The sequence below is a fragment of the Triturus cristatus genome, chromosome 9 (genome assembly GCF_964204655.1).
Source record: "Triturus cristatus chromosome 9, aTriCri1.1, whole genome shotgun sequence".
NCBI lineage: Eukaryota > Metazoa > Chordata > Amphibia > Caudata > Salamandridae > Triturus > Triturus cristatus.
In genome coordinates, this window is record NC_140592.1 from 1022035761 (window position 1) to 1022061192 (window position 25432).

Below are 25432 nucleotides of genomic sequence, written 5' to 3' on the forward strand. Positions count from 1 at the left end.
CTCTTGGATAGTCTGTAAAACACTTAAACGTTGGTCCAGGTCAAATTATTTTTCTTCTGCTACCTTCCGAGGATTTTCTGTGTCTGGTACATACATAGGTACACCGAAGAGTACTTCTAATGTAGGGTGGCCACCCATTACTCTTCTAGATAAGTTATTTAATTCTGTCTGAGCCCCATAGAGGTAAAGGTACCAGTCCGAAACTGAGCATCCTAGCGGGCAGGGCTTATTTAATAGTGCGATTAGCTCACTTGATTAACCCATTACTCTTCAATTGAAATGGGTTGCTGAATTGCAGTCATCCCCCTGGAGCAGAATTATCATCCCTGTAAGCCTTTGAGGTGAACTCGGGACCATTGTCTGAATGAAAATATAAACTGCTCTTATGGCTATAAGGCACCGCAAGCTTTTTATGTCCACTTTAGCATCCACATTTCATTGTGGCCAAATGTACTAGAATCAATCCCATTAATTGCTTGCTGCCATATTGATTTATATTGGTTCACAGAATTTATTTGGCCAAATATGGGCAAAATATATAATTTTGAACTGTAAAGTGAGACATTAAAGGGTGTAACTGTTCTAGCCATTTAACAGTAGAAGTTTTAATATGTTGACCAATATTACACTGTCCTACATTATCTCTGGCTTGTTCAGGTAAACCCGGCCACCAGTAGTGTTGCTGTAGCATTGCAACTGTGGCACTCCTTCCAGTATGAGCAGATGCTAACCCTTTTACTGTATTGTATTGCAGCATTTCTATAGAGCTTGCTACCCCTATGTAGGGTTCTGAAGCCTTTGCCTACATGGGTAGCACACTACACAGTGTAGGAGGTGTGGTCGGAAGGATGTTGTCTTTGTTTTGTCCTGTGTGGAAGTGTTTCCATGTTGTACCTAAGGACCACCGAGGTGCGGTTATCGTGCTGTGGGACGCATTGCTTAGCAGTGTGATGGATGAAGAAGTGTGAGAGGAGCGGAGTTCATGGTTTTTAGTAATCTGGCAGCTTTGAGCAGCTCTGCAGATCACCTTTTGGTATTTCTTATGTTGATAGTCTACGTGGCTGGTTACTTTACTGCGTTGTCCATTCTGAGATTGAGCAGGCAAAGGTTAGGAGGAGAAATGGTAGAGATATGTTAGAATGGACTTTGCTAATATCACCCCAAATCTGCCTGTCATTGTAAGATACCCAGAAGTGGCCGTATTATGTAGCTAGTCTGGACTGCAGTAGTGGGCTTAAATAGAGTCCTCCATTGGAAAGCGGTATGTGGCAGATCTTAGGTTATTCCATGCCTATTCAGACGATAATGGGTGGTTTATTGCTGTGAACTAGTGCACTACTGGGTGATAAATATGACCCTTAGCAGGTGTCTTATGTAAGAGTGTCAAGCAGTAAAGTGTATTATTCGGCAGCCTCTATGAACTACAATCGACTGACTGCTGAGTGTTCTGATATTAGTTTTAGTGTGGGTTATATATTGCATTGTGATTGCATCATGTAGCATTTCCTACTTTTGTTGAGGCATTGTTGTGCTTTACGCAGGGAATCATCCTTTTGTAAAGCGCTCTGATATCCTTCGGGATCTTGTTCGCGCTGTATAAAACTTTATAAATAAATGTCTCTCCAAGTCCCAAGGTTAGTGTTTTTATAGTTATTGTTGGTTATTGGGATTACTACCAGAGCCATTGCATGTCTTTACTCAAGTTTCTATGTTGTAGATTACATCAGTAGGAAATTTGGTGTGATATTTAATGGTTGAGGTCGGGGTGGAATTTCATGTGTTGGGTGGCAGTATTATTTGACGAGCTGCAGGAGATTAGGCATTGTTAGGGTGCAGGGGTGTGAAATAAAGTATGGGTAATTTGCAGCCGTACAATAATAGGGATTAAGGCAAACGTATGTAGGCTGTGCTCCGAGAGGAAGCTTGCTGAGGATGGAACGGAAGGAGTAGGTATTCGAAGGAAAAAGGAAAGCGTACAATCGGACGTTTTAAGTGAAGGTTAGTTTTTCATGCATGATTTTTAGCAATATTGTGGAAGCTTTCTGAGATAGCATACACATTTGTAAAAGGTAAAGTTATTTGCATGGGTTACAATACCACTGTATGCCATTAGAATCCCAGCGTGTACACACACCCCCCACACACCATAACCCATTGGGTTGGAGTGTCAAGCTTGACTAAGCTGCAGTAATTAGGTGCTTCCTTATTTTGTCTGTAGGAGGTAATCATGATTACATTGGACAGCTGTTTGCAATGATGGTTGTTTTCAGTGTGCTCATTCAAAGACTACGCAAAGTTTGAATGCTGACGTCTGGCACCATGATGCGTATCCTGGGGCTTTGGCCCAGGCCTACAAGATTTGTATACCTAAACCATGGATGCAGGGACGTAGTTCAGTGCACCATCATTGAGCAAGAAAGTCCAGTGGACTTCAGCCCCACACAATCCACTGAGCTTTTCTGCAGGCGTGATATCGTGCTTTCCGAGTTACTTCCAAGGTTCTGGGATGCAGTGGTAATTCAAACCCAATTTCGTTCTTAGAATAGCACACTCAAGCATTTCACTGATAAAAGACAATATATGTTTTTATGTGTTTCTTTCAACACTCTCATCCTGTTTCTTAGGACATGAATAATAATCACAGAGTATAACTAAAACAGAACTTGTGCTTGTTTCTAGCAGCGAAAATAAAATTAACAATTCTGACATGTTTAGAATGTTGGCAGTCTACCACCCATTGCTCTATACTATGAGAGCATGGAATAGTTTGTTTGCCTCTAGGGGCCCAGTGCTCTGCCTACCTGTTCACAGCAGATCAGCTGTGGCTATCCGACTTCAGCTGTGAGCGAGTATTCCCCCAGAGGTAAGGCACAAGATTAGCTGGGCTGAGCTCCTCATCACTGGATCAATTTCTGGCATAAGAGTTGATGCTCAAGCATTCTGGAAGGACCTCGTGGATAACCTGCTGCAAAGTCCTCTCCGACTCGGTGATCAATTTAAGGATTTAATATAGCATTGACCACTAACCCTTTGCTTACATTGCAAATCTAGCGGGACTTTTCCAAAATCTGAACTGTAACCGGTCTTAACCAGCTAGAAAATTTGTCAGCTCGACAACATGTTTATCTTGCACGTCTACTTGCAAACTTCGAAACTTGGATATCGCGAAGATTTTGGCAGACTTGCTTTACCTGATGTTATAACAAATCATTGTTTCCATGAAATGTTATTTTCTGCCAAAGATATGCTGAATTTAGACCAAAGATAGACAGCCTAACTTAACGTTTAAAAAATGGAGTCCGACTTTGAGAGTTCACCAAACATGTGCTTACAGAGATTTTTTTTTTTTTCTCATTCAGAGGTGTCTGTCTTTTTAACTTGCTGAAGAAAACTGAAGATTTTCTTCCGGGTTTTCCATAAGCATACTTTCCATTTAACAGGCTTCTCTTTTTAACTTTATGTGCTGTCTGTTATCTGTGAAACTGTCAGAGTATTTACTCAGCAGTTTATAGTCTAGTCAGTGACTCCATTTGTAAGTATCTATTCGTCTGGAGGCCTCTATGTTCAACATGGATAGTTAAGGGGAATGGTTTTGTTGCTGGCAGATGTGAATCGTTTGCTCCAATAAGCACAGGATGGATGTTGAGAGGGTAGATCCTCTCCCAAATGCTCTAACAGAAGTGATTTTCCAACCTAAGTCCATATGAGCTAGACCCATGCTATATATTTGTCGTTGCCGCATAAACAAAATTTATATTCAATGAAAACAATTTACATAGTCAATGGTTATCTTGAAAATCCTCTATGAATCCAGCTCCCATGGACCTTCATCAGGCGCAGGGATTAGGGAAGATATTTTGTTGCGCTGAAACTGAAATGTATTGGCATAAATCTAGTGAAAGGACCTGTCTGCTCCTTTTCTTCAGATGTATTTGAAGGTCATTGAAGACAAGATGATGTAAAGTAGGGCTTTGGTGAATAGTAGCAGGAGGATGTTAATAGTTTGCTCTCTCCCAAAATTCATTCTACAAAGCTCTACTTCAAACAGAGTTAAGAGGGAGGTTTGGTGATACGATGTGATAGCATTTTAACAGGGTGTTTTGGTGACCAGACGTTGTGGTGATTTCCTTCTACCTGACCTACCTCCACCCCCCCCCCCCCCCCCACCCCCCTAGATAAATTGTGAACAGGTGGGTTTTGAGCAGTCCCATGTAGTGTGTGCTGTGGCTACCAGAATTACCTACTTTATTAATACATGTTTGTTTTTGTTCTTAGGACGTCTGGGCTTAGATTCCGAAGATGATTACTTTACTCCCCAGAAGGTAAGAGTCATTTTGGCTTTATACTCCTTTTTAGGTCTCGCGACCTGCGTTGCACAGCGCAGCAGTGCTCGCGCCGGTCGCAAGACCTTTAGTAGCAGTGTTGCCAGATTTTTAGACCCGTCCCAAGCCCAATGCAGCTGAAATACAAGCCCAAAACAAGCCCAATCAGACCAGTTCCAGCCCAAAAACCAGCCCAAATTAGCAAGTGTCCAATTAAGCGCAAATCGACATCAGAACCAATTTTAATGACAAATATACATTCTAGTCAATATACAGATGGTGGGAGGGTGTTAGCAGCAAGGCACATACTTTGCATATATTCATTTAAATTGTTTTTATCATTAACATGGCCATGGATGCAAGGCAACAATAAAAAATGTCCAGCGAACTGGTGAGTAATGATCCTGCTGGAGAGCAGCCCTTTGCCCGTTTGTAGTTTTGAAATGCAGATAGGCTGTATTTTATTTGGATAGCTCAGTGGGTTACTGCCTTTGTCACAGAGATTCTTGTGTTACTTGCAGTTCAGAAATTACAATCCTAACATAGGACAGTGACCTATGAACTGTCATCAAAGAGCTGCATACAAACATGCATGGTACAGTTAGACCTTTTTTTGTGTTACTATATAGTTATAAATTCCCCAGTCTTTCATTATTTTAATGTTGCTCAAATGAGTTTGGGCCGATATACATTTTTATTAGTAAAGCCAACCCCCAACCACTGGGTCATTGATGAGGCGCAAAAAAATACTTCCGCACTAGCGCGCCGCTAAAACACGACTGTTCAGAAATTACAATCCTAACATAGGACAGTGACATATGAACTGTCATCAAAGAGCTGCATACAAACATGGATGGTACAGTTAGACCTTTTTTTGTGTTACTATATTGTTAGAAATTCCCCAGTCTTTCATTATTTTAATGTTGCTCAAATGAGTTTGGGCCGATATACATTTTTATTAGTAAAGCCAACCCCCAACCACTGGGTCATTGATGAGGCGCAAAAAAATACTTTCCAATCGCACTAGCGCGCCACTAAAACACGACCGTCATGATGTCACTGACATCATGTCAGTTTCACTGTCACTTACCTGGTCGCTGGTGACTGGTGAGTCACGCGGTCACCGCCGGTGGTGGGTGGCTGGCAGACTGGACACTAACGCTGCCTGGCAGGCTGGCACTGCGTGCAGCAAGGCAGGCACGGTGGCAGTGGCTGGGCCTGGCCGCTAGCGGGCCTGGGGGCTGGACTCTTGAGTTACTGGGGCAGCCTGGACTTAGTGACTCGGGGGGCCGCTGGAGTGACTGGGGCTAGGGCTGGACTCTGGACTGGGCTGGAGGCTGAGCTGGAGCGAGGTGGGCCTGGGCCTGGGCCCGGGCGGCTGGGCCTGGGTCTGCTGCTGATGAGGATGATGACGAGTGCAGTGGTCAGACTCGGAGTCGGACTCGTGTCGGACAGGACTCGTCGTCGTTAGTTAACTCGTCTGGATTCTCCAGTCCTCCGAGTCCTCACACGTCTTCTGACACTGCCTGGGCCTAGCCTGCGGCCCTGCGCACGCCGCCCGCTACTGTCTGCAAGTCTGACAGTCACTCTGCACAGTCAGTACTGTTGGATCGGTGAGTGATCGGTGTCGGTGACGGTGACTGGGTCTGGGTCAGAGAGTCTGAGGCAGTCTACTCTCCACGTCGAGGGCGAGGCAGGCGAGTTCAGCTCAGCTCAGTCAGTCAAGTTGGTGGTATTAGTAACTCAAGCTCTGCCTCCTGCACAAACTCAAGTCGACTCAAGTTATTAATCGCCGGAATGGATTCGCCGCCGCCGAAAAGACTTTGCTCACAGCCCCCGCATTATATGGAACCTCGGGGGCTGACCTAAAATTAATTCCCAGGGCCGTCATTGGTAGCGTTTTCGCGCGCTACAACATGACGGCCCTGGAGACCCCCACATTGGCTAATTATTTGCCACAGACACCACGAGGGGTATGGTAAAAGTTAGGTGGTGGCAGGGGGGGAGCTCTTCTCCGTGTGTGACGTCATGTCCGTAGTGTGTGTGCACTGTGCTGCTATGCAGAACACACAACACTCAGACAGACACTTAAATTGGTGGTGTGTGGCACGTGACGTGACGCAGGCGCGCGCAGCCTCAGGCTCAGGCCCGGCAACAGGCAGCACCAGCAACAATGTAACAATTGTAGTCATTAGTCAACTTCTACTTAGCCAATGGCAATGGCACCTGCAACATTGACCAATAACTGTTGTGTTGCCTGGGCCCTGGCTTGGTTCGTTGTCAAGTTCTTCTGAGTTGCTATGTTACCTGCTCACGTCTGCCTCGGCTCGGCCTAGGGGGGGTGGGGTCATCGGTTTCACTGGGCTTGGCCGCTTGGCTAATGCTGACTACTGGCCTGGCTGGGCGGGGCTGACTTTGATTGACCGCGCTGCGCGGCGCGCAGTTTAGGCAAGGGCCGGCAGAGGGGAGGGGAGGCATGCAATGAATGATGCTGCAAGCCTGCAACGCGCAGGTGCGAATGATTGTGCGTGCTTATTGCTTAATAGCGGTGTTACTGTTACTGCTTACAGTGCTTGTGCGCGATCGATCATCTCACATGCTGCATAGCGTTGGGCGCCCGCCCCAGGCCAGTATTTCACGCACAACGTCGCAAATCCAGCCCAAAAAGTAGCCCCCCGCCAGGCATGGGTTTTTCCCGCACAACTGGGGAAAAAGTAGCCCAATTGTGCGGGAAATAGCCCAATCTGGCAACCTTGTTTAGTAGGTGAAAAACGGGCAAATCAAGCTGACCTAGGAATCGCACACGCTTGTGCGTGTGCATTTCCATTTCAGCTCCCCCATTGGCCTTTGCGTGCATCTTAATCTAGAAGACTGCGCGCAATTGGCCCGAGGCGCACGCATAGCTCCTCCCATGGCCTATTGGTGTCTATTACGCACACCAAGTGCGTAATAGACACCAATAGGCCGTGGGAGGAGCTATGATTGTGCCCAGACTCAGGCGAGACGCGCGCGCCACTTGTTTTTCTTTACTTTTGGTATAAGTGCGGCATCCATGCTTTACTTTTGATGTTATAAGTAAAGCGCGGGTGCCGCGATTATACCAAAGGTAAAGAAATAGAATTTTTTTTCTATTTCTTTACTTTTGGTATATTCGCGGCACCCGCGCTTTACTTTGAATGTTATAAGTAAAGCGCGGGTGCCGCGATTATACCAAAAGTAAAGGAATAGAAAAAAACATCCTTTTTTTTTGTCTCCCACGGGTTTAGCAAACCGATGCAAATTACGAGGTCACATGCTAGTAATGCAGTTAGAAAATACATGTGTGACTCAATCATCAAATTCATTCACAAAGGAAGACATACCAATGCGCATTGTTAAACAGCCCACATAGAATCTGTTCTAGGCGCATTTATTCACAGATCCTGTTCTCTTGCTCAGGAAGGAGAGCAGGGCTTTGCTATGTTTTGTGGCCGTGCGAACCCCCTGCAAACCTCGAGCTCCCCGGCTGAAATACCGCCGGGACCCACGGGCGTTTGCACCCATGGGTCAAGGGTTATCTAAGGGACGAAGAGTCGTCAGTCTTTGGGAAATGGGAGCATTCCAGATTAGAGAGCTGCACTTGAGAGGGAACGAGCAGTGTCAGTGCCACACAGGCCTCACTCAGTACACCACACCATGCTTGCTAGAAAGGTCGGCGCCGGGACACATACACTGGCTGCGGCGGCGCCGCCCTCATTGGCCCCAGCAGCGTTACATTGTGTCCCAGGAGGAGCCCAGGACTTGCTGAGGCGCGATGGGTGACTTCAAGGCGAGACCCCGACCCCGCCATGCACAGGGCGCTTCCTCATGGATGGTCTGCACCTGTGGATCCCACAGTTACCACACGCGGCGGCGTTTGCCAGATGCAAACCTGCCACGTTTTACCAAACAAGGACTTAACCCACGCAGACAAGTGTCATCTTTTACAGAAAGGGGTCTTTTACACACCTGTGTATATACCACATGGGAATTTTAACACGCTGACTTTTAAGGCACTAACACTTACTACACGACATTTAACAAACGTGACCCACCCAGTCAATTACATCTATTTTTATTACCAGGACCGTAACTAACACATGGAAATTCTTACACTGAACGATAACTTTACAACTTGAACATGTATCACATGGGACATTAACTCGCAGGCACTTCCAACATGGGTCCGAATTTCCACGTGGAGAGCTGCCATCTTGAACATTGCAACAAATAAAACGTTTGCTATACAAAAAAAACGACCTCAAAAACTTTCACCACTTGCTAGCTTTTAATAAAAGACTAGAACGACAACACTTTAATAACAAGCATTTGCAATGCAATAGGTCTCGCATTTCCGCGAGTTTAAGCTATTGGCATTGTAAATGGCAATGCCTTTTATTTATGTTTTAAAAACCAAAACATAAAAAAGGCAATATCATTTACAATGCCATTAGCTCAAACTTGCGTAAGTGTGAAACCTATTGCATTGCAAATGCTTGTTATTGATGCTTTTCTTTTCCTTTTCTGTTTTCTCTATATGAAGCTTTTGTCATCCGTTATCTATGTTGCAGAGTAAAGTTGTACTGTTTTTCTTCCTAGGTGGAAGTTCAGAAGACCCTGAACATTGTATCTGTACAATGTAGCAGCGATGGCACTTTTTTACTCACCCAATCTGGGAAGGTGCTGGCTTGTGGTCTGAATGAGTGTAACAAACTAGGACTCAACCAGTGCATGTCTGGGATCATTAACCATGAGGTGGGTCTGCATACACCTCTGTGCAGTTGCATGCATCCAAGCACTAATTGAGGAGTAGTTGGTGCATATATACCCATGCATGAAATGAAGGGAAGACTATGGCTGATACAGGCCATTATTGGTTGAACAATTGGTTATTTTCCTGTTTGTTGCTATGTGGAACTGAAACTACAGCTGATTACATCTTGAAAGTATTCCATTGCAATAGGTTTGAACTCATTAGTCCAGCATTTTCTTGTACAAGAAATAGAAACGTATATTGTAAGGCATGTTTTCCTGGGTATAGTCCTTAATTTAGGAAAATAATCCATCTCCAGTCTACATTGCAGCATCTTAGTTGCAAAAGGGGTTGAAAATGTAGAAGAGAAGGAAAACTATGCAGGCTGCTAGGCCTACATTGCAAGATGAGAAACTGGTGTCCTGCCCCTTTAGGATTCCATGAGCTTCCTCTACCTGTAATGCATTGTACTGGTAGTTGTTGCATAGAGCAAGGTTTTTTTCACCAGAAGATGTGTAGTCATCCGTAGCGTAGGAAAATGGATTATTTGGGGCGGTCAAGTAGCCACCTCAAAGGATAATGTCACCACCTGCTAGATGTCTCACAAATGAAATAAAATAAACCTGTGCTCAATCCTTGGTAATATGACACAAAGCAGTCCGGCTTAAACCAAAGGCAACATGTAAAGTATTTTAAGCACTGCATAGAAAGTAGAAAAAGTCACGCACAACACAATGAACCTCCACAACCAATCTTCAAATAAAGAGAAAAAAAACAAAATGGGTAAACAAAATCCAATTAGGAGAACCAGAGATTAAATGTTTTAGAGATTTATGTGACAATTGCACCAAAAAGCAAATCCCGATTGAAATCCATGTAAAGGGTAGATCGGGAATCTAGTTGTGATTTGTAGCTGACTGCATCGTAGCCTTGATAGATTCCACAAGTTGATTGGTCCCGGTGAAAGTCTGCAAGTCAAAAAGTTTGAAAAAGTATCTAATTGCCAAGGCAGAAAGAGGCTTTTCGAGATGAAAAATCCTCCCTGAGCAGGCCGCCACTGAAATTGTAGTCACCTCCGTGGAACCAAAGGCTAAATACTTAAAGCAGGTTGGTCCCACTAGAGCTCTGGAGATATATTTATGAAAATGTTCCCAGCATAGAATGGGCCTTAGTTGTTTTTTCCAAGAAGCTGGGAGCATTGAGCGGGATGAAGGTACAATTCAGTACACTGCCATGGAACTGCTAGTCTGATACTTTTCCCCAAAGGTCTTGCTGTAGCTCAGGAGGAATAGTTTATCAAAGTTTCCAAACTTTTTTCTGGTGCCAAACAACCACAGGCCCCGGGACTACAGAGGAGGGCACTTAAAGATTCTCAGGGTTTCAGCAACAGGCCGGTAGCAAAGTCCAGTCCATGGCCAGCTGCCAATTGTCAGCTGGGTATATACAGGAAAGAGCCTCATGTATCTGGTTGTGTCCCCGTTATGTTATGTTAATTATACTTCTGTAGTGTACGTTTACCCATAGGTGTCTTGGCGCTTGCAGATCATGAGCTACTAAGCTAGAGCATTACTGATTCCTAAACTGCCAAGTCTTCAGTTCCCTTCTAAAAGCGAGAAGGGTGGGTATGGACCTAAGATACAATGGGCTGGAGTTCCACAGCTTAGCTGTGCTGTTAATGAAACTCCTTCCTCCACATTTCACTTTCCTGATTCTTATGGTGGTAATCAATTTTGCATTACTTGACCGTAAAAGTCAAATTGGTGAATGCCGGTTGTAAACCTTCCACAGGAATTTCAGTCCTTCTATGTGCAAGGCTTTATGGGCTACAAAGAGTGCCTTGAATTTAATCCGTTGTCGCACCAGGAGCCAGTGCAGCTTCCGGAGGCCTGCAGATATCGACTGGTATTTGGGGATGTCCAAAATCAGTCTGGCTGCTGCATTCTGCACCGTTTGGAGCTTATCAAGAAGTTTAACCTGGAGATTCATGTACAAGCCATTTCAATAGTCCAGTTTAAATAAAATCAGTGAGGAAACAACAATCTTTCTGGTATCCCTGGGAATGAAAGGAAAAAATTCCGCAAGGTTTTGATTACAAAAAAAGAAAATCATGAAACTTTCAACACCTGTGCATGATATCTGAGCTTATCATCCATGATAAATCCATTTTTTTATTTTTTAGCTTTAGTCACCGGTGTGGGAGGAGAGCCCAGACCGTTCGGACACCAAGCCGGAGACCATACTGGAGAGAGATTTCCAAACAGAATAACCTCTGATTTAGTCGAGTTCAGTTTTAAGCAGTGTCTACTCATCCAGTTGCTTAGGGCAATCATGCAATTGTGTAATCTTAGAGAATAGTTAATATTGTTATCTACAGCTGATACAACCAATTCGGTGTCATCGGCATAGGATGTTGGATTTAAATTAAAACTTTTAATTAGAGGGGCAAGTTCTGAATCATAGATATTAAAGAGCGTTGGGCTCAATGCAGAGCCCTGAGGGACTCCACATTCCAGAATAAACTGTGAGCACCTAAACTGACCAAGATTCAGAATTTGAGATCTCCGTGATAGAAAGGAGGTTAGTAGCGTGAGAGCTTTACTTTTAACCCTATGGTTTTCAAATGGCAGACCAGTAATCCATGGTCCACCGTATCGAAAGCTGCAGATAGGTCAAGCAGGATGAGAGCTGCTGACTCTCCGCCATCCAATCCCGTTCTCATCTCTTCGGTGGTTTTTATCAGTGCAGTCTCCGTACTGCGATTCGCTCTAAACCCAAACTGACTGGGGTCCAAAAATTGAATATAATTAGATAGCTCAGCATGGATTATTTTTTCCACCATTTTAGCTGGCAAAGGAAGTCTTGAAATGGGACGATAATTTGCCGGATCACTGGAGTCAAGAGGGTGTTTTTTTTAATGAGGAAGAATATTGGCTTGTTTCCAAATTACAGGAAATGTCCCTTGCACGAACATTTGATTGAATACTAATGAAAGATGAGAGGCGATTGGCTGATTTGCAAGCTTTAGGATCTTAGGGGGACATGGATCGTCAGGAGACCTAGATTTGGCAGCTAAAAGACGAGCTCCTACTTTGGTAGGAGTCGTTGTAGTAAATTTTTGTTAAGGAACAGTCATTTTTCACTTCCTGGTCCTTAGTATCCATGTCAATATTGGATTTGTCAAATTGGACCTTCTTTCTAAAGGTCAAAGCAAGTGTATCGCAGAAATCTTGATTGTGAGGGATGGAATGATTTTTTGTAACTCAGGTCAATTTTGTTACAGTGTGGAATAATTCTTTATTGGAATTACCAGCTTTTTCACCAAGTTGTGTATAGTAAAGGCTTTTTTCATTGATAACCATTTTTATATAATTTGCAAGAGCCGCTTTATATCTTTGTTTTTCAGATTTTTCGTAGTGTTTACACCAGCTCCTTTCTTGCCACCTGCAGACTTGCTTTTCAAATACCAATGCTTTGGAAAACCATGGAGCCCAAGGTGCCCCCCTGTGCTTATTAACGGAGATGGGGGAGCTACTTTTACAAATGTAGATTTGAGTCGTACAGTATATCAGTTTCATGCCTGGTGGGCTCTGTAATAGATGAGACGTTAAAGCCTCTGGGTCCATTTTATGCCCAGGCCTACTAGAAACCTTGAATGCTGGTTTAATTGAAGTCTGACAGGACGGAGGTAGCAAATAGTCAAAGGGTATCGCTTGGTGGTCTGAGTAAACTAGTGGGAGTACTCTAAGATTGGAGATAGCAGGATTATTGGAAAAGAGTCCGTCTAAAGTATGACCAGAGAGATGTGTTGGGTTGTTAATCAGATGTTTGAGACCTATTTCAGATGTCATATCTAGGAGATTTAACATATCATTATCTGTAGATGATTCTAAATGAAAGTTGACATCTCTCAGAAGTGAGACATAATTGGATTGAAGGCCTTATTCTAGTCGCAAATGGACACTAGCTAAGAAATTATCTTTAGGGCCAGATGGTCTATAAATTGGTATTCATGTGAAAGTCTCTTGTTTGTGAAGTGTCAATTTAAAAAGAAAAGCCTTGTAGTCTGTAGTGGTTATCCCCACGCAGTGCGCATTTATCTCACTAGCCATGCAGGAGGTCAGCCAGCTGATGTTTGGAGTAATTCTTTGTCTTGAGTGTAAGAGGGTTCAGGTCCAGTCTTTCAGGGCTCCTCTCAGTTCACAAGCAGCGGGTCAAGTACTCTTCTGGTCTTCTGCAGTTCCACAAAGTATTCTGATGGTTGTGCCTGGAGCTGCCACATTTATGCCTGGCAAAACTTGGTGGGTGGAGATGACCCTTTGGAACACCCCAACCAATTCAGTAAAGATTCCTGGGATTAACCCTTCTCACTTTTACAGTAGTTGCTGTTTGCTGTACTGCATTGCATACTGTTTTCAAACCCATTCAAGGCTGAGACCTGGCACAGACTTGTAATAATTAGCCTTCTGACAGGATTAGGATTTAACATTGCTTGCCAGTGTTTCACTGTGGGCCAGCCAGCCTTCTTACAGTGAAAATAGCGTTTGAGTGCTTGCTAGTCACTGAAAGGACATTTAGAAATGTAATATTAATATGTCCTACTTTTAAATGCCATTTAGCCTGCCTTGTGGGCTGCAAGACCCACACAGGGGTGACATATTATTTAAAATACGTGTTTACCTGTCAAAAGGGTTTATTTTGACAGATCTCCGTGCATGTTTTGAACTGTCAGTCGGGCTACAGTGGCAGGCCTGAAGCCAACTGTGCACTGCCACTATTCATGGATGAAAAAACAGTTGATGGACAGAATGCAGAACAATGTCATACATTCACCCCAGTACAGAGATCTGGGCCTAAATCCATCTTTTTTTTGCTCACCATGCCGTTCCAGTATGAACCCAGCCATATGCAAATCAGGACCTGGCTTGGCAGTTCAGGCTGGACTGTTCCCATGAGGCACAGGGTCAAGACTGATTTGCATATGGCCAGGTCTAAACTGGGGTGAGCAAAAAAATGATGGATTTAACCCAGATCTCTTGACTGGGGGTGATTGTTTTGATTTGTTTTGCATTCCGTCCATCAATTGTCTCTTTTGCTTTCTCGCCATAAGTGCGCCAGATATGCCCAGAAGTGGGTCCTGGGCTCACTGTGCCACTGGAATCAAGCTATCCTGGCTGAAGAGGGGCGGAACCCTGAAACCGGTCCTAGAATGCTTGTTTCCGGTCCAGGGAGGACCTGGCTTGGAAGTTCAGGCTGGACTGTTCCCATGAGGCACAGGGTCAAGACTGATTTGCATATGGCCAGGTCTAAACTGGGGTGGCATGGTGAGCAAAAGAATGATGGATTTAACCCAGATCTCTTGACTGGGGGTGAATGTTTTGATTTGTTCTGCATTCCGTCCATCAATTGTGTGTCTTTTACTATTCATGGATGGTATATTAGGCACTGCAATCCAAAAGTGGCATTTAACTTCCAGGCCCTGGGTGCACTTTTTACTCCATATACTAGTGACTGACAGGCAAGTTAAATTTGCCAATAAGGAATAACCATGTTTATTGGGATGCATATGCACCTTTACTACTGGTTACCACAGGTAAAGGGCACAGTTTTAAAGTCAGCAAAAAATATAGTGTCCAGTAAAGGGCGAAAAATCTGTGGTGGCCACGCAGGAAATGTGGATTTCTTACACGCAGTTACACTGGCTTCAGCAGCCAAACGATACCCTTTAAAAAGCTGCATCATTCACAAACTGGCACAGCATGGCTCCCCTTTCCTTATTGGCTCACAGATTCAAACTTGCCCACTCGCTCCGCCCTAGTCCAAAACCTTGTAAGACTACTGTCTAGGACAAAGCCTTCATGTCTGGAACAATATGCCTTTCTATCCTAAATGTACACAGTTGCACTCCTACTTCAGGAAACATTTAAAAACTCCTCTCTTCCGATCTATTTAAAGACAATTTTGATGGTCTGATAGCATAGTTTTCGTTCTAGCCTGATAACTTTGATACCACCAAGATACCTTGTGTGTACTGTGTCCTCCTAAAATACTAATTTGGATTACATTGTTGGAGATGTGATAGAGGACCATACAATAAGCCTTCTGTCGGAGATAAATATAAATGTAACCACCTCATCTGCAGTCTGGTACCCCATTGCTTTGCCCTTGCATCACTGTTTACATGATTACAGGAGTAGCTAAGAATACAAAGGAATGCTGCCTGGGTATACCACAATTATGCCTGGAACCAGCTAGTGAGTGGGGCACTATGTAACGTATAGGCTTAAAGTTGCAACCCTACCCACTTTTTCAGCAGTTCCTGTTTTCTCTACTACAAACAATCCTACAGTGCCCCCAACTCTCAAAATCAAAGTTGGGGAAGCCCTTCTTCCTTTTTGCAGAACATTTGTGCCCACCCAGAGGTGTTGCCAGGGTAATGAGCAGTCCCCTCCTCTGTGCTCAACCAAAACCAGTTCTGGGGTAAGCATCCCCCCCCCCCCAGTGACAATAGTGCCAGCATGACTATGGGGACAAAGGTTAAGGCCTAACATTTGCTTGTGAAAGGTCGGGCCCCTTTGAAGTTAAAGTTCTTAGACCCACCCTTACTGGTCTTCCTGCCAGGGGGAAAGACACCTCCCCACTCCCAGGCCATTGCTTTGAGAGCGTTTTTCATACCTAATGCAGGCCAAGTATCAGCTGACAGAAGAGAGCTGAAGCAAATTGCACCCCAGCAGATTTCGAAAGTTACTTTTTACCTGCCTGATATTACAATTCCAGTATATATAATCAAATCTGACTTGATTTTTATTGAATATAAAAACTTGTTTTTAAATGGAATCTGTAGCTGGTACAGGTCAAAAGTTATAGATTTCCTCAAATAATCTATACTTTAATGTGTATCAGTTACAGCCTGACCAATGCCTGTGTTGCTTTGTGCCTAGTCACTGGGGGAACATGACCTTTTTACTGTCACACATGGTCCACTCTTAAATATTATGCACTCTACCTTGCTGTCATCAAAGTGTACTTAAGGGTGACTTATTTAATATTTAAAATCGGGTGTTCCTAACTGTCAAAGGGGATTTTGACAGGTTTGTACAACAGGGTTCAAGCTGCTGCAGTCAGGCTACTCTGGGTAGGCTTGAAGCCATGTTTTCACATCACTGTACTGGATGACACAATAGGTGCTGCAGTCCACATGCTCTGCAGCACCTATTAATTACCAAAGAATGTTGGAAGTGTAATAGTGTGGTTGATATGAAAATCCGAGGCAGTCTAAGGAAGCAATAATAGGTTTTTGCTCATCACTACCCTATTAGAATAAATGTTGTGTAGGGCTTATTAGATGATAAAACCTGTATGTCGCTCGCTCTTCAAGCGGAGGTGATGGCGATCGCAAAAGCTGCATTCCGGGAAAGATGCTACAATGAAACCTTGTGTATCGGATCAAAAGGAGGGTCTATCAGTTTTGATATCCATTCCCGTAGATGAGAAGGTCATATGATTGGTGGGAAGACTTTCTTGAGTCCTTCTAAAAAAAAAAACCCTTAATAACAGGGATTTTGCATAACAACATTTGGTTCTATGATTTTCTGTAGGATAAAATTGCTGCTAAATGAACCTGTATCAATGTAAATTGCTGTTTGGACTGAGCTAAATGCAGCAGTGAAGGAATAATAATGTCTGGGCACAAAATAGGATCATGCCCATTATCCTAGCATCATACAGAGAACCATTTTATTGAATGGCATATTCTTGCGGAAGTACATTTTACCACTTTAATAATTTCCATGCATTTCAGATGAAATTTCAAATTACCATACTGTCTGACTTGAGGAGTAATGCTGCTAAATTCAATCATGTTGGATTCGGGTGTTGAATTTGCCCCTAAAGTCTGCTCAACAGATTGAGTCCCCCAGTAAGCATCTTGCGCGTAAGGTAGCACACATCTAAATGGATATGGTGGCAGAGCCTACGGCCAGCAACGCACCCCACAAGCACTAGCTGCAACATCGCACCAGACCACCCTGTGAACTATTTTTCAGTTGCCGGGTGTGCGCTCACAGCATACTAAAGGCACTAGTAGGAGTCTCAAATGTCAGTGTCCCAGCTTCTTGCCTTATTCATCAATCAGGTCGTCTGCCGCTCTCTGTGTGATGGTAGGGAAGAGTACGATACTATGGAAGTCCGATACTATGGTCCGAGTCTGAATGAACCGTGCCATCCTCCGAGTCCGTGGCGGCCTTGTTCGAATCGTCGCGGAAGGAGCCGGCCACTGTCAGCGCCCCCTTCTGGTCCCTCCGCTGCTGCTCTCGCGAGGGTCCCGCTCCGCCTTTTCCTCTGTTAGCGCCCTGTGATCTTCTAGAGTACCGCTGCCGGAGCTTTGCCGAGTCCTGTGAGGAGCTCTCCGGGCCATCAGCCTGGCTAGAACCAATGCACATGACCTCCATCCACTCCTCCACGTCTGCTGGGCTCTCAAAGAAATGGGTCTTCTTGTCGTGCATCACCTTCAGGCGTGCAGGATATAGGAGTGCATATTTAAGTTGTGCAGTCTGTAATTTTTACTGCCGGATAGGACGACCTCTGTCTCTGTACCATTGCAGTATAATCCGGGTGTAGTGAGACACAGTGGTTTTCGTACTGTATTAGTGTTCGTTCCCTAGCCTTCTGCAGGAGCATGTCGCGGTCTCTAGAATTGAGTATTTTGACAATTAGAGATCGGGGCGGTGCTCCAGGTCTTGGTTGTCCCCTCGTTATTCTGTGCGCCCTCTCGACGCAGAAGTAGGGAGAAAGTCCCTCCTGGGCTACATGTTCCCGGAACCACGTTTCCATTTAGTCAGCCGCCCTATTCCCCTCACAGCGTTCCGGCAGTCCTATGACGCGGATGTTGTTGCGCCGGTTTCTGCCTTCCGCCTCCTCTCCTCGATCCAGGAGCGAGGTGACCTGCCTCTGAAGCCGCTGCAGGGAGGAGGAGTGGTCAACCACCGCAGGAGTGAGGTCTGCAAGGGATTGGCCGTGGTCTTTGACTGTATCAGCCAGTTTGGCATGATTCGCCTTCAGCAATAACAGCCCCGTGGTCACCCTACCCATCTGCAGCTCCACTGCGGCCCTTGAGTCCCGTATCTCCTGCAGGATGAGGTCCAGTTTATCCGGCGTGCCCTGCGCGGAAGCCGCCATGGGTGTCCCCTGCAAGGGGGGGCCGCCGGCCCGGTACCATGGGGGGGGGGGGGGGTCAGTACTCCGCTGGCCCTCCTTAGTCTTGGTCCTCCCCATGGCCTCACGTCACCACCCCTTCTCCCGGCGGAGCGTCCTTGTATTTGGTCCTATAGGGGTTACTCTCCCACTCCTAGGACTAGTGCTGTCTGACCATGCTCTTCAAGTGTGTACCATTGGGGAGGGGGGGGGGGGGTCGGTTCCACTTCCAGAGCGTTTCGGGCCCTAGCCAGGCAGCGGAGGCGTTGACTCCCTCAGCAGGGAGATAATGCACAGTGGCTTCCAGGGCCAGGGCCAAGCGAATCCTCCTCCACCCGTCTCTTCCCCCCCCCCCCCCAATAGGTTCCCCCACGGCTGCCTCGTACCTCCAACCGTGGTCTCCAGGCGGGTCCCCGGGCCTCAGTAATTGTCCCTCAGTCTGCTGTACCCCATGAAAGAGGGTTCCGTCAGTTATGGTCTCGAGAGGGGGGGGCCGATGGTCGGACAACACCTCGGGGCCCTCCAGTCGCAGCCTCCAGCCGCCTTCACGCCCGTAGATCCAGGGGGGGTGGGGGGCGAGGGGGCTCACATATTGGAAGGCTCGGGGCCGAGCGGCCTCCCACCTCACCGCCATCGGCTTCCAGCCGCTCCCCAGTTTCTCACCTCCTCTCCTGTTCTACCGCCCACTATCAGCTCCTCGTTCCTTCGTGGGGGGTGGGGGGGAGTCGAGTAGTTAGCCCCCAAGGCACAGGCGGGCTCGGGTCCTCTTCGCCACGCTAGCTAGTGAGGCGGTCCCGTCTTTCTCGCCTCGCCTTTCGCCGCCGGCCCAGCTCTGTCGTTGGGGGCCGGTGGCAGGAAAGGAATTCAATTGCCCGAGTCACGGCTCCAGGCGCCGTTGCTCACACCGGCCCGGGGGGTGGCTGCATCTGTAATGGAGCAGGGCCCCTCAGCCCTCCGTATCCGGCCTCCGCGCGTACCTCCGTGGCTCGTCTCCTCTCTTGGTCTGCCCCCCGGCCGCTCACCGGTAGCTCCTCGTTCCCTCCCGGAGCTCTCCGTCGTCCGGCAGGGTGCCCGGATCTTCAGTTGCCTCTCGGAGTCTCTCCGGCCGGGTCGACGCTCTACGCAGGGGTTCAGGGAGAGGAGCCGCCGTCCCCAGGCTCCGTCGAGTTCTGGTTCAGCAGTCCCGTCAGTCGGCTCGCTCCGCACTCCAGCCCCCGGAACCCGTCGTCGTCACAGGACAGGTAGGCCTGAGCCCGCAGCAGTCGCTCAGCCACTCTCCAGCAGCCTGCGCGTCGGTAACACCGCCACCGGGGACTAAGGACATCCGCTTCCGCAAGCCCTCATCAGATGTAGCCGTGAAAACTTCTTAGAAGTGTCGATTCCCCCCTGGAAGGGTCCGGAGCTCTACTGAGCCGCGACCGCCATTGCCGGCGGTTAGCCACGCCCCCCAGGACTGTGGATTGATAGTGGTAATGTTCGAGGCATGTGGGCTGCTGAATTCATATCTGTGCATAGATCGCCGCCTAGTGTTGGGTCCGGATGTTTGCACGTTGTTGTCCTGGAAGAGTCTTCGAAGTATCCTGGGATAGGTGACTCCTCCCCTGGACCACAGTGCGCATGGGCATCCTCAGATTGTTTTTTTCCGCCATTGGGTTCGGATGTGCTTATCTTGACTCAAGTTAGGAAAAACTTTTTCTAGGCCAAAAGGCCTTTAGTTCGCGTCGGTACTGTTCCCGATCGGTATCGATATTATCTTGTTAGTTTACTAACTTCCAGAACCAACTTTTTCGCATCTTACCCGACCATCGACCCGTCATCGACGATGGAATCGAGGACACCATTCAAGCGGTGTCCTGTATGTAATGCGAAATATCCCCACATCGACGTCCATCCGGTGTGCAACAAATGCCTTTCACCGGATCACGACGAATCTACATGTATGGCCTGTGCCCAATTTCGATCCAAGAAGACTCCCTGGAATCGACTAGCAGCAAGACTCGAAGCGCAGCAAGCGGCACCGGCCCCGGCCGACATCTTCAGCGCCGAGACCGAAGATGTCGAAGAAGTGGAGAACCTACCCTCCAGTCCCGCTTCCGAACATGACTCCGGATCGGAAGACGTCGACGAAACACTCTTTCGCAGAGATGAAGACGACACCGAGGTAGGAGACTACAATGAGGCCTTAGGGGCCGAAGAGAGTAGCTCCGGTGACGAGCAAGGCCTACCCGTACAGACTGAGGAAATCCCAGTACGACAGTCTATGGCTCCGGTCGAGGGATCGCCTTCGGGCCTTACCCAAGACCTATCCCGCAGTTCTTCGGCCCCGCCCTCGGGCCCGGCCTCGGACATTCAGCGGCAGCCATTAATGCCCAAACCGGCTGGTTTCCCTTCTTCGAAACCGAAACCAAAAGCTGTATTGGTTCAATTGAAACCGAAACCGAAAGTGGCGCTGGTCGGATCGAGGCCCACCACACCTTCGACGCCAGCAAAACCCGTCGGCACCGAGCGCAACAAACGAGACTTCGGTGCCGAGCTTGAAGCGGCCGACGTCGGAGTCGACATACGGAAAAAGACCTTCGGTGCCACCAAACCTACTCGGCTCCCGGCACCGACGCAATCGGCTCCGACCCCAAAGGTCAAACTGCCTGCTGCGTCTCCCACCGCTTCGACGGCACCACCAAAGCCACACTCATCGAAGACGTCGACGGCCATTCCCGCCCCTCGACTCGATGACTCACCGGCGACGAAGAAGTCCACGCCCGCCTCTACAGAACCGGTCAGCGCAAAGGAATCGAGGGCGCTCCAGGTGCGACCCGTTGCTGCGCAACGCACCAAAAACAAAACGGTCCTCCAGGAAGCGTCGGGCTCCGAGCCGATAAAAGCTCCAACAGCCTCTTCGGCACCAGCCAATATTACTTTTGGCCTGCCACCATCCACGGCCCCGAAACTGTTCCAAATCAGGACACGGGTCACCCACACCACGATCACACCTGCCGAACGCTCTGCGGAGACGTCTCCATCACATCTCATCGACGCCGACACTGGCAGGATGATTATCCACAAAAGGAGAATAACTTCTGAGCCAGCTTTGGACTCCTTCCGGATCCCACTTAAGAGAAAGCTGCCAGTGGCTTCGGAACCAGTTCTTTACGAACCTTTCCATTCACCCTACCAGGATCCACAGTCCTTCTCTCCCACACACTCCGACACGGATGCGTTGGAGGACTACATGGGTGACCAAGTCCCCTACCCCGGAGAGATGGACCCTGAAGGCCAACAGGACCCTGATCAAGCTTGGGATGACCCTGTAGACCCAGGTGCACCTATGGATGCACAGGACCCGCAACTCTATGGAGCAAAAACATCTCCCACAGAGGACACTGCCGCGTTCAATGCTCTAATTGAACGTGCTGCGGCCAATCATGGGGTGCAACTTCACTCTGACACCATCGAGGACGACTTTCTTATGGATACTTTCGCATCCTCAGAACGGAATATAAAGACTCTGCCCATGTTAAAGGGGGTCCTCAAACCAGCAAAGGACATCTTCAAGGAACCCACCAGGGCAAGAGTGATAAACCCCAGGATCGACAAGAAATACAGATCAGCGTCTGGGGACCCTACTTACATTAGAGGCCAGTTACCTCTGGATTCCATTGTCGTTACGAATGCTCGCAAGAGGGCACACTCGCAAACAACAGGTGATGCTCCTCCCCCGGACAAAGAGTCCAAGGTGCTGGAGACCTCTGGCAAACGGGTTGCCGCCCAGGCAGCTAACATATGGCGCATCGCCAATACTCAAGCGCTCCTCGCTCGCTACGATCGAGCGCACTACGACACATTAGAGCAACTACTCCAACATCTCCCTGACCAATTCAAAGAAGGTGCAGAGATCCTCATCAGGGAGGGACAACTGCTCACAAATGCATCCATTAAGTGTGCACTGGATGCCGCAGATACAGCTGCCAGAGCCATAAACACTAGCGTCATGTTGCGACGACACGCCTGGTTGCGAATCTCCGGATTCAAACCGGAGGTACAAAATAACATCCTCAACCAACCTGTCAACCCCGACTACTTATTCGGGCCGGAGGTTGACACCACCCTAGAGAAAATAAAAAAGGACACAGACACTGCAAAGTCCATGGGGGCCCTACAAACGCAGTCCTTTCGGAGCGGCTCCTTTCGTCGCCCCGGAAATAGAGAAGCAGGTAGAGGACAGGGGTCACAGCAAACATACAACAAGGGCAACACACAAAACACCTACGATAAAAACACCCGGGGTGGATATCGTGGCTCCAGCACAAAGGGCAGAGGACGCGGCTACGGCAACACCAGGTCCTCCCCCAAGAACAAGCAGTGACACCCTCTCCCTTCCTCTCGACCACATAACACCTGTCGGGGGAAGGCTACAAAGGTTCCTGTCCACGTGGAACTCCATCACCACGGACAGGTGGGTCAAAGATATTGTCAAATACGGTTACTGCCTAGAATTAACCTCAACTCCACCCACAATACCTCCAAGAAACCGTCCTATGTCCTCAGAGCACTTAACGCTCTTACAGCAGGAGGTGCAAAGTATGCTACTAAAAGGCGCAATAGAGGTCGTACCCGTCCACGAGCAAGGTACGGGGGTGTACTCCCTGTACTTTTTAATACCAAAGAAAGACTGGTCGCTCCTGAGACCCCTGAACCAGTACATTCTTTCCGAGCATTTTCACATGCTCACTTTACAGCAAGTCCTCCCGCTGCTCAAGCAGGAAGACTTCCTGGCCACACTGGACCTCAAAGATGCGTATTTCCACATACCCATTCACCCCTCGCACAAGAAATACCTCAGGTTCACTGTTCAAGGGCAGCACTATCAATTCAAAGTCCTCCCCTTCGGCGTGACAACAGCACCCAGGGTGTTCACAAAGTGCCTAGCTACTGTAGCGGCACATCTACGGAGGCAGCACATACACGTCTACCCTTACCTGGACGACTGGCTCGTTCAAGCGAAGTCAGCCCAGCAATGTGCCAGCCACATGTCCCGCACCATTCACCTCCTTCACAGTCTGGGTTTCTCACTAAATTACCCAAAATCCCATCTCCAGCCCGCACACGTACAACAGTACCTAGGTGTGACTATAGACACTCTGGCGGCCACAGCTCAGCCAAATTTAGTGAGAATCAACAGCATGCAAATGCTGATTTCCAAGTTCAAACCACAACACTCCCTTCCCGCGCGAGTGTTCATGCAGTTGATAGGCATGATGGCCTCCTGCATTTTCATAGTCCCACACGCAAGACTACATATGCGCCCGCTTCAGGAGTGCTTAGCACGTCAGTGGAATCAGGCTCAAGGACAGTTGAAAGACCTAGTGTTGGTGAGCGGTCGGGCATACAACTCTCTGCATTGGTGGAATCCACAAAACCTTTGCAAGGGCCGACCGTTCCAAGAGCCTGTCCCACAGATAATACGGACGGCGGACGCGTCTCTCCAGGGATGGGGAGCTCATGTACTCCATTACACAGTGCAGGGACTATGGACAACACAACAAAAGAAGATGCACATCAACCTTCTAGAACTGATGGCAATCTTCCTGGCTATGAAAGCATTCAAAGTACACTTGTGCAACAAAGTCGTGTTGATCCGGACGGACAACATGACTGCCATGTACTACATACAGAAGCAGGGAGGAACACACTCTCCACAGTTGTCTCATCTGGCTCAGAGCATGTGGAAGTGGGCCATTCAGAGGAACATGTTCCTCATGGCAGAACACCTCCCCGGCAAGGACAACCAGATGGCGGATCTGCTCAGCAGACACAGCCACCAGATGCACGAATGGGAGTTACACCCATCAGTACTCCAACCGTACTTCCAGCAATGGGGTCATCCAGAGATAGACCTATTCGCCACAAGCAAACGCAAAATGCCAAAGCTTTGCCGCCAGGTTCCCACATCCGCAGTCGCAGGGCAATGCGATATGGATGAACTGGTCCGGCAGATTTGCGTACGCTTTTCCCCCAGCACCACTGATACCGCTGGTGGCACGCAAACTCAGACAACATTCACTGACACTCGTCCTGGTTGCTCCAACGTGGGCACGCCAGCCATGGTACACCACCTTTCTCGAACTTTCCGTGGTGCCGCATCAAAGGCTGCGGATCAAACCCGCGCATTTGACGCAGAACCATGGAGAGATTCAGCACCCAGATCCGCAACAGCTGAACCTGGCAATCTGGCTCCTGAAGTCCTAGAGTTTGGCTACCTAAACCTGCCACCTGACTGTATGGACATCATTAAGGAGGCCAGGAGACCCACTACCAGAGCTTGCTATGCAGCCAAATGGAAAAGGTTCGTCATTTATTGCAATAATAATGACATTAACCCGCTAGACGCATCCATCCAAAACATAATTTGTTACCTCTTACACCTATACCGATGCAATCTGGCGTACACCTCTATACGTGTCCATTTGACCGCAATATCAGCCTATCTGCAGACCAGGCAGCACCTCTCTCTATTCAGAGTGCCTGCCATCAAAGCATTCTTGGAAGGACTCAAACGAGTCATTTCACCAAGCCACCCACCGGCTCCGATGTGGAACCTCAACTTGGTCCTCACACGCCTGATGGGTCCACCCTTTGAACCTCTACACTCATGCGAGATTCAATTCCTTACCTGGAAAGTAGGTTTCCTAGTAGCGATAACTTCTTTACGAAGAGTTAGTGAACTCCAGGCACTAACTGTTCAAGAGCCATTTATACTGGTTCACGCCAACAGGGTCGTACTACGTACCAACCCCAAATTCATGCCCAAGGTGATATCGCAGTTCCACATAAATCAAACTATTGAACTGCCTGTTTTCTTCCAAAACCCACAAACTGTCGCAGAAAGGGCACTCCATACACTAGATGTGAAAAGGGCCCTCATGTATTATATCGACAGGACCAAACCCTTTAGGAAAACAAAACAACTTTTCGTTGCCTTTGCCCCACACCACAAAGGTAACGCTATCTCCAAAGCAGGTATAGCCAGATGGATCGTTAAATGTATTCAAATTTGCTATCAAAAGGCTAAACGCACATTAACGATTCCCCCACGAGCCCACTCAACACGTAAGTTAGGGGCCTCCATGGCTTTCCTAGGTAACATTCCTTT

The 25432-nt window shown here is 47.6% G+C and overlaps 1 protein-coding gene across 1 annotated transcript in view; it reads left to right on the top strand.

Annotated features, from left to right (window-relative positions):
- NEK9 (NIMA related kinase 9) overlaps positions 1-25432 on the top strand; it is a 276348-nt gene that overhangs the window by 99996 nt on the left and 150920 nt on the right. Inside the window, exons 13-14 of the mRNA XM_085626728.1 lie at positions 4276-4322; positions 8940-9095. Of these exons, the coding sequence (XP_085482854.1) occupies positions 4276-4322; positions 8940-9095 (203 nt within the window). The remainder of the gene's footprint in view (positions 1-4275; positions 4323-8939; positions 9096-25432) is intronic.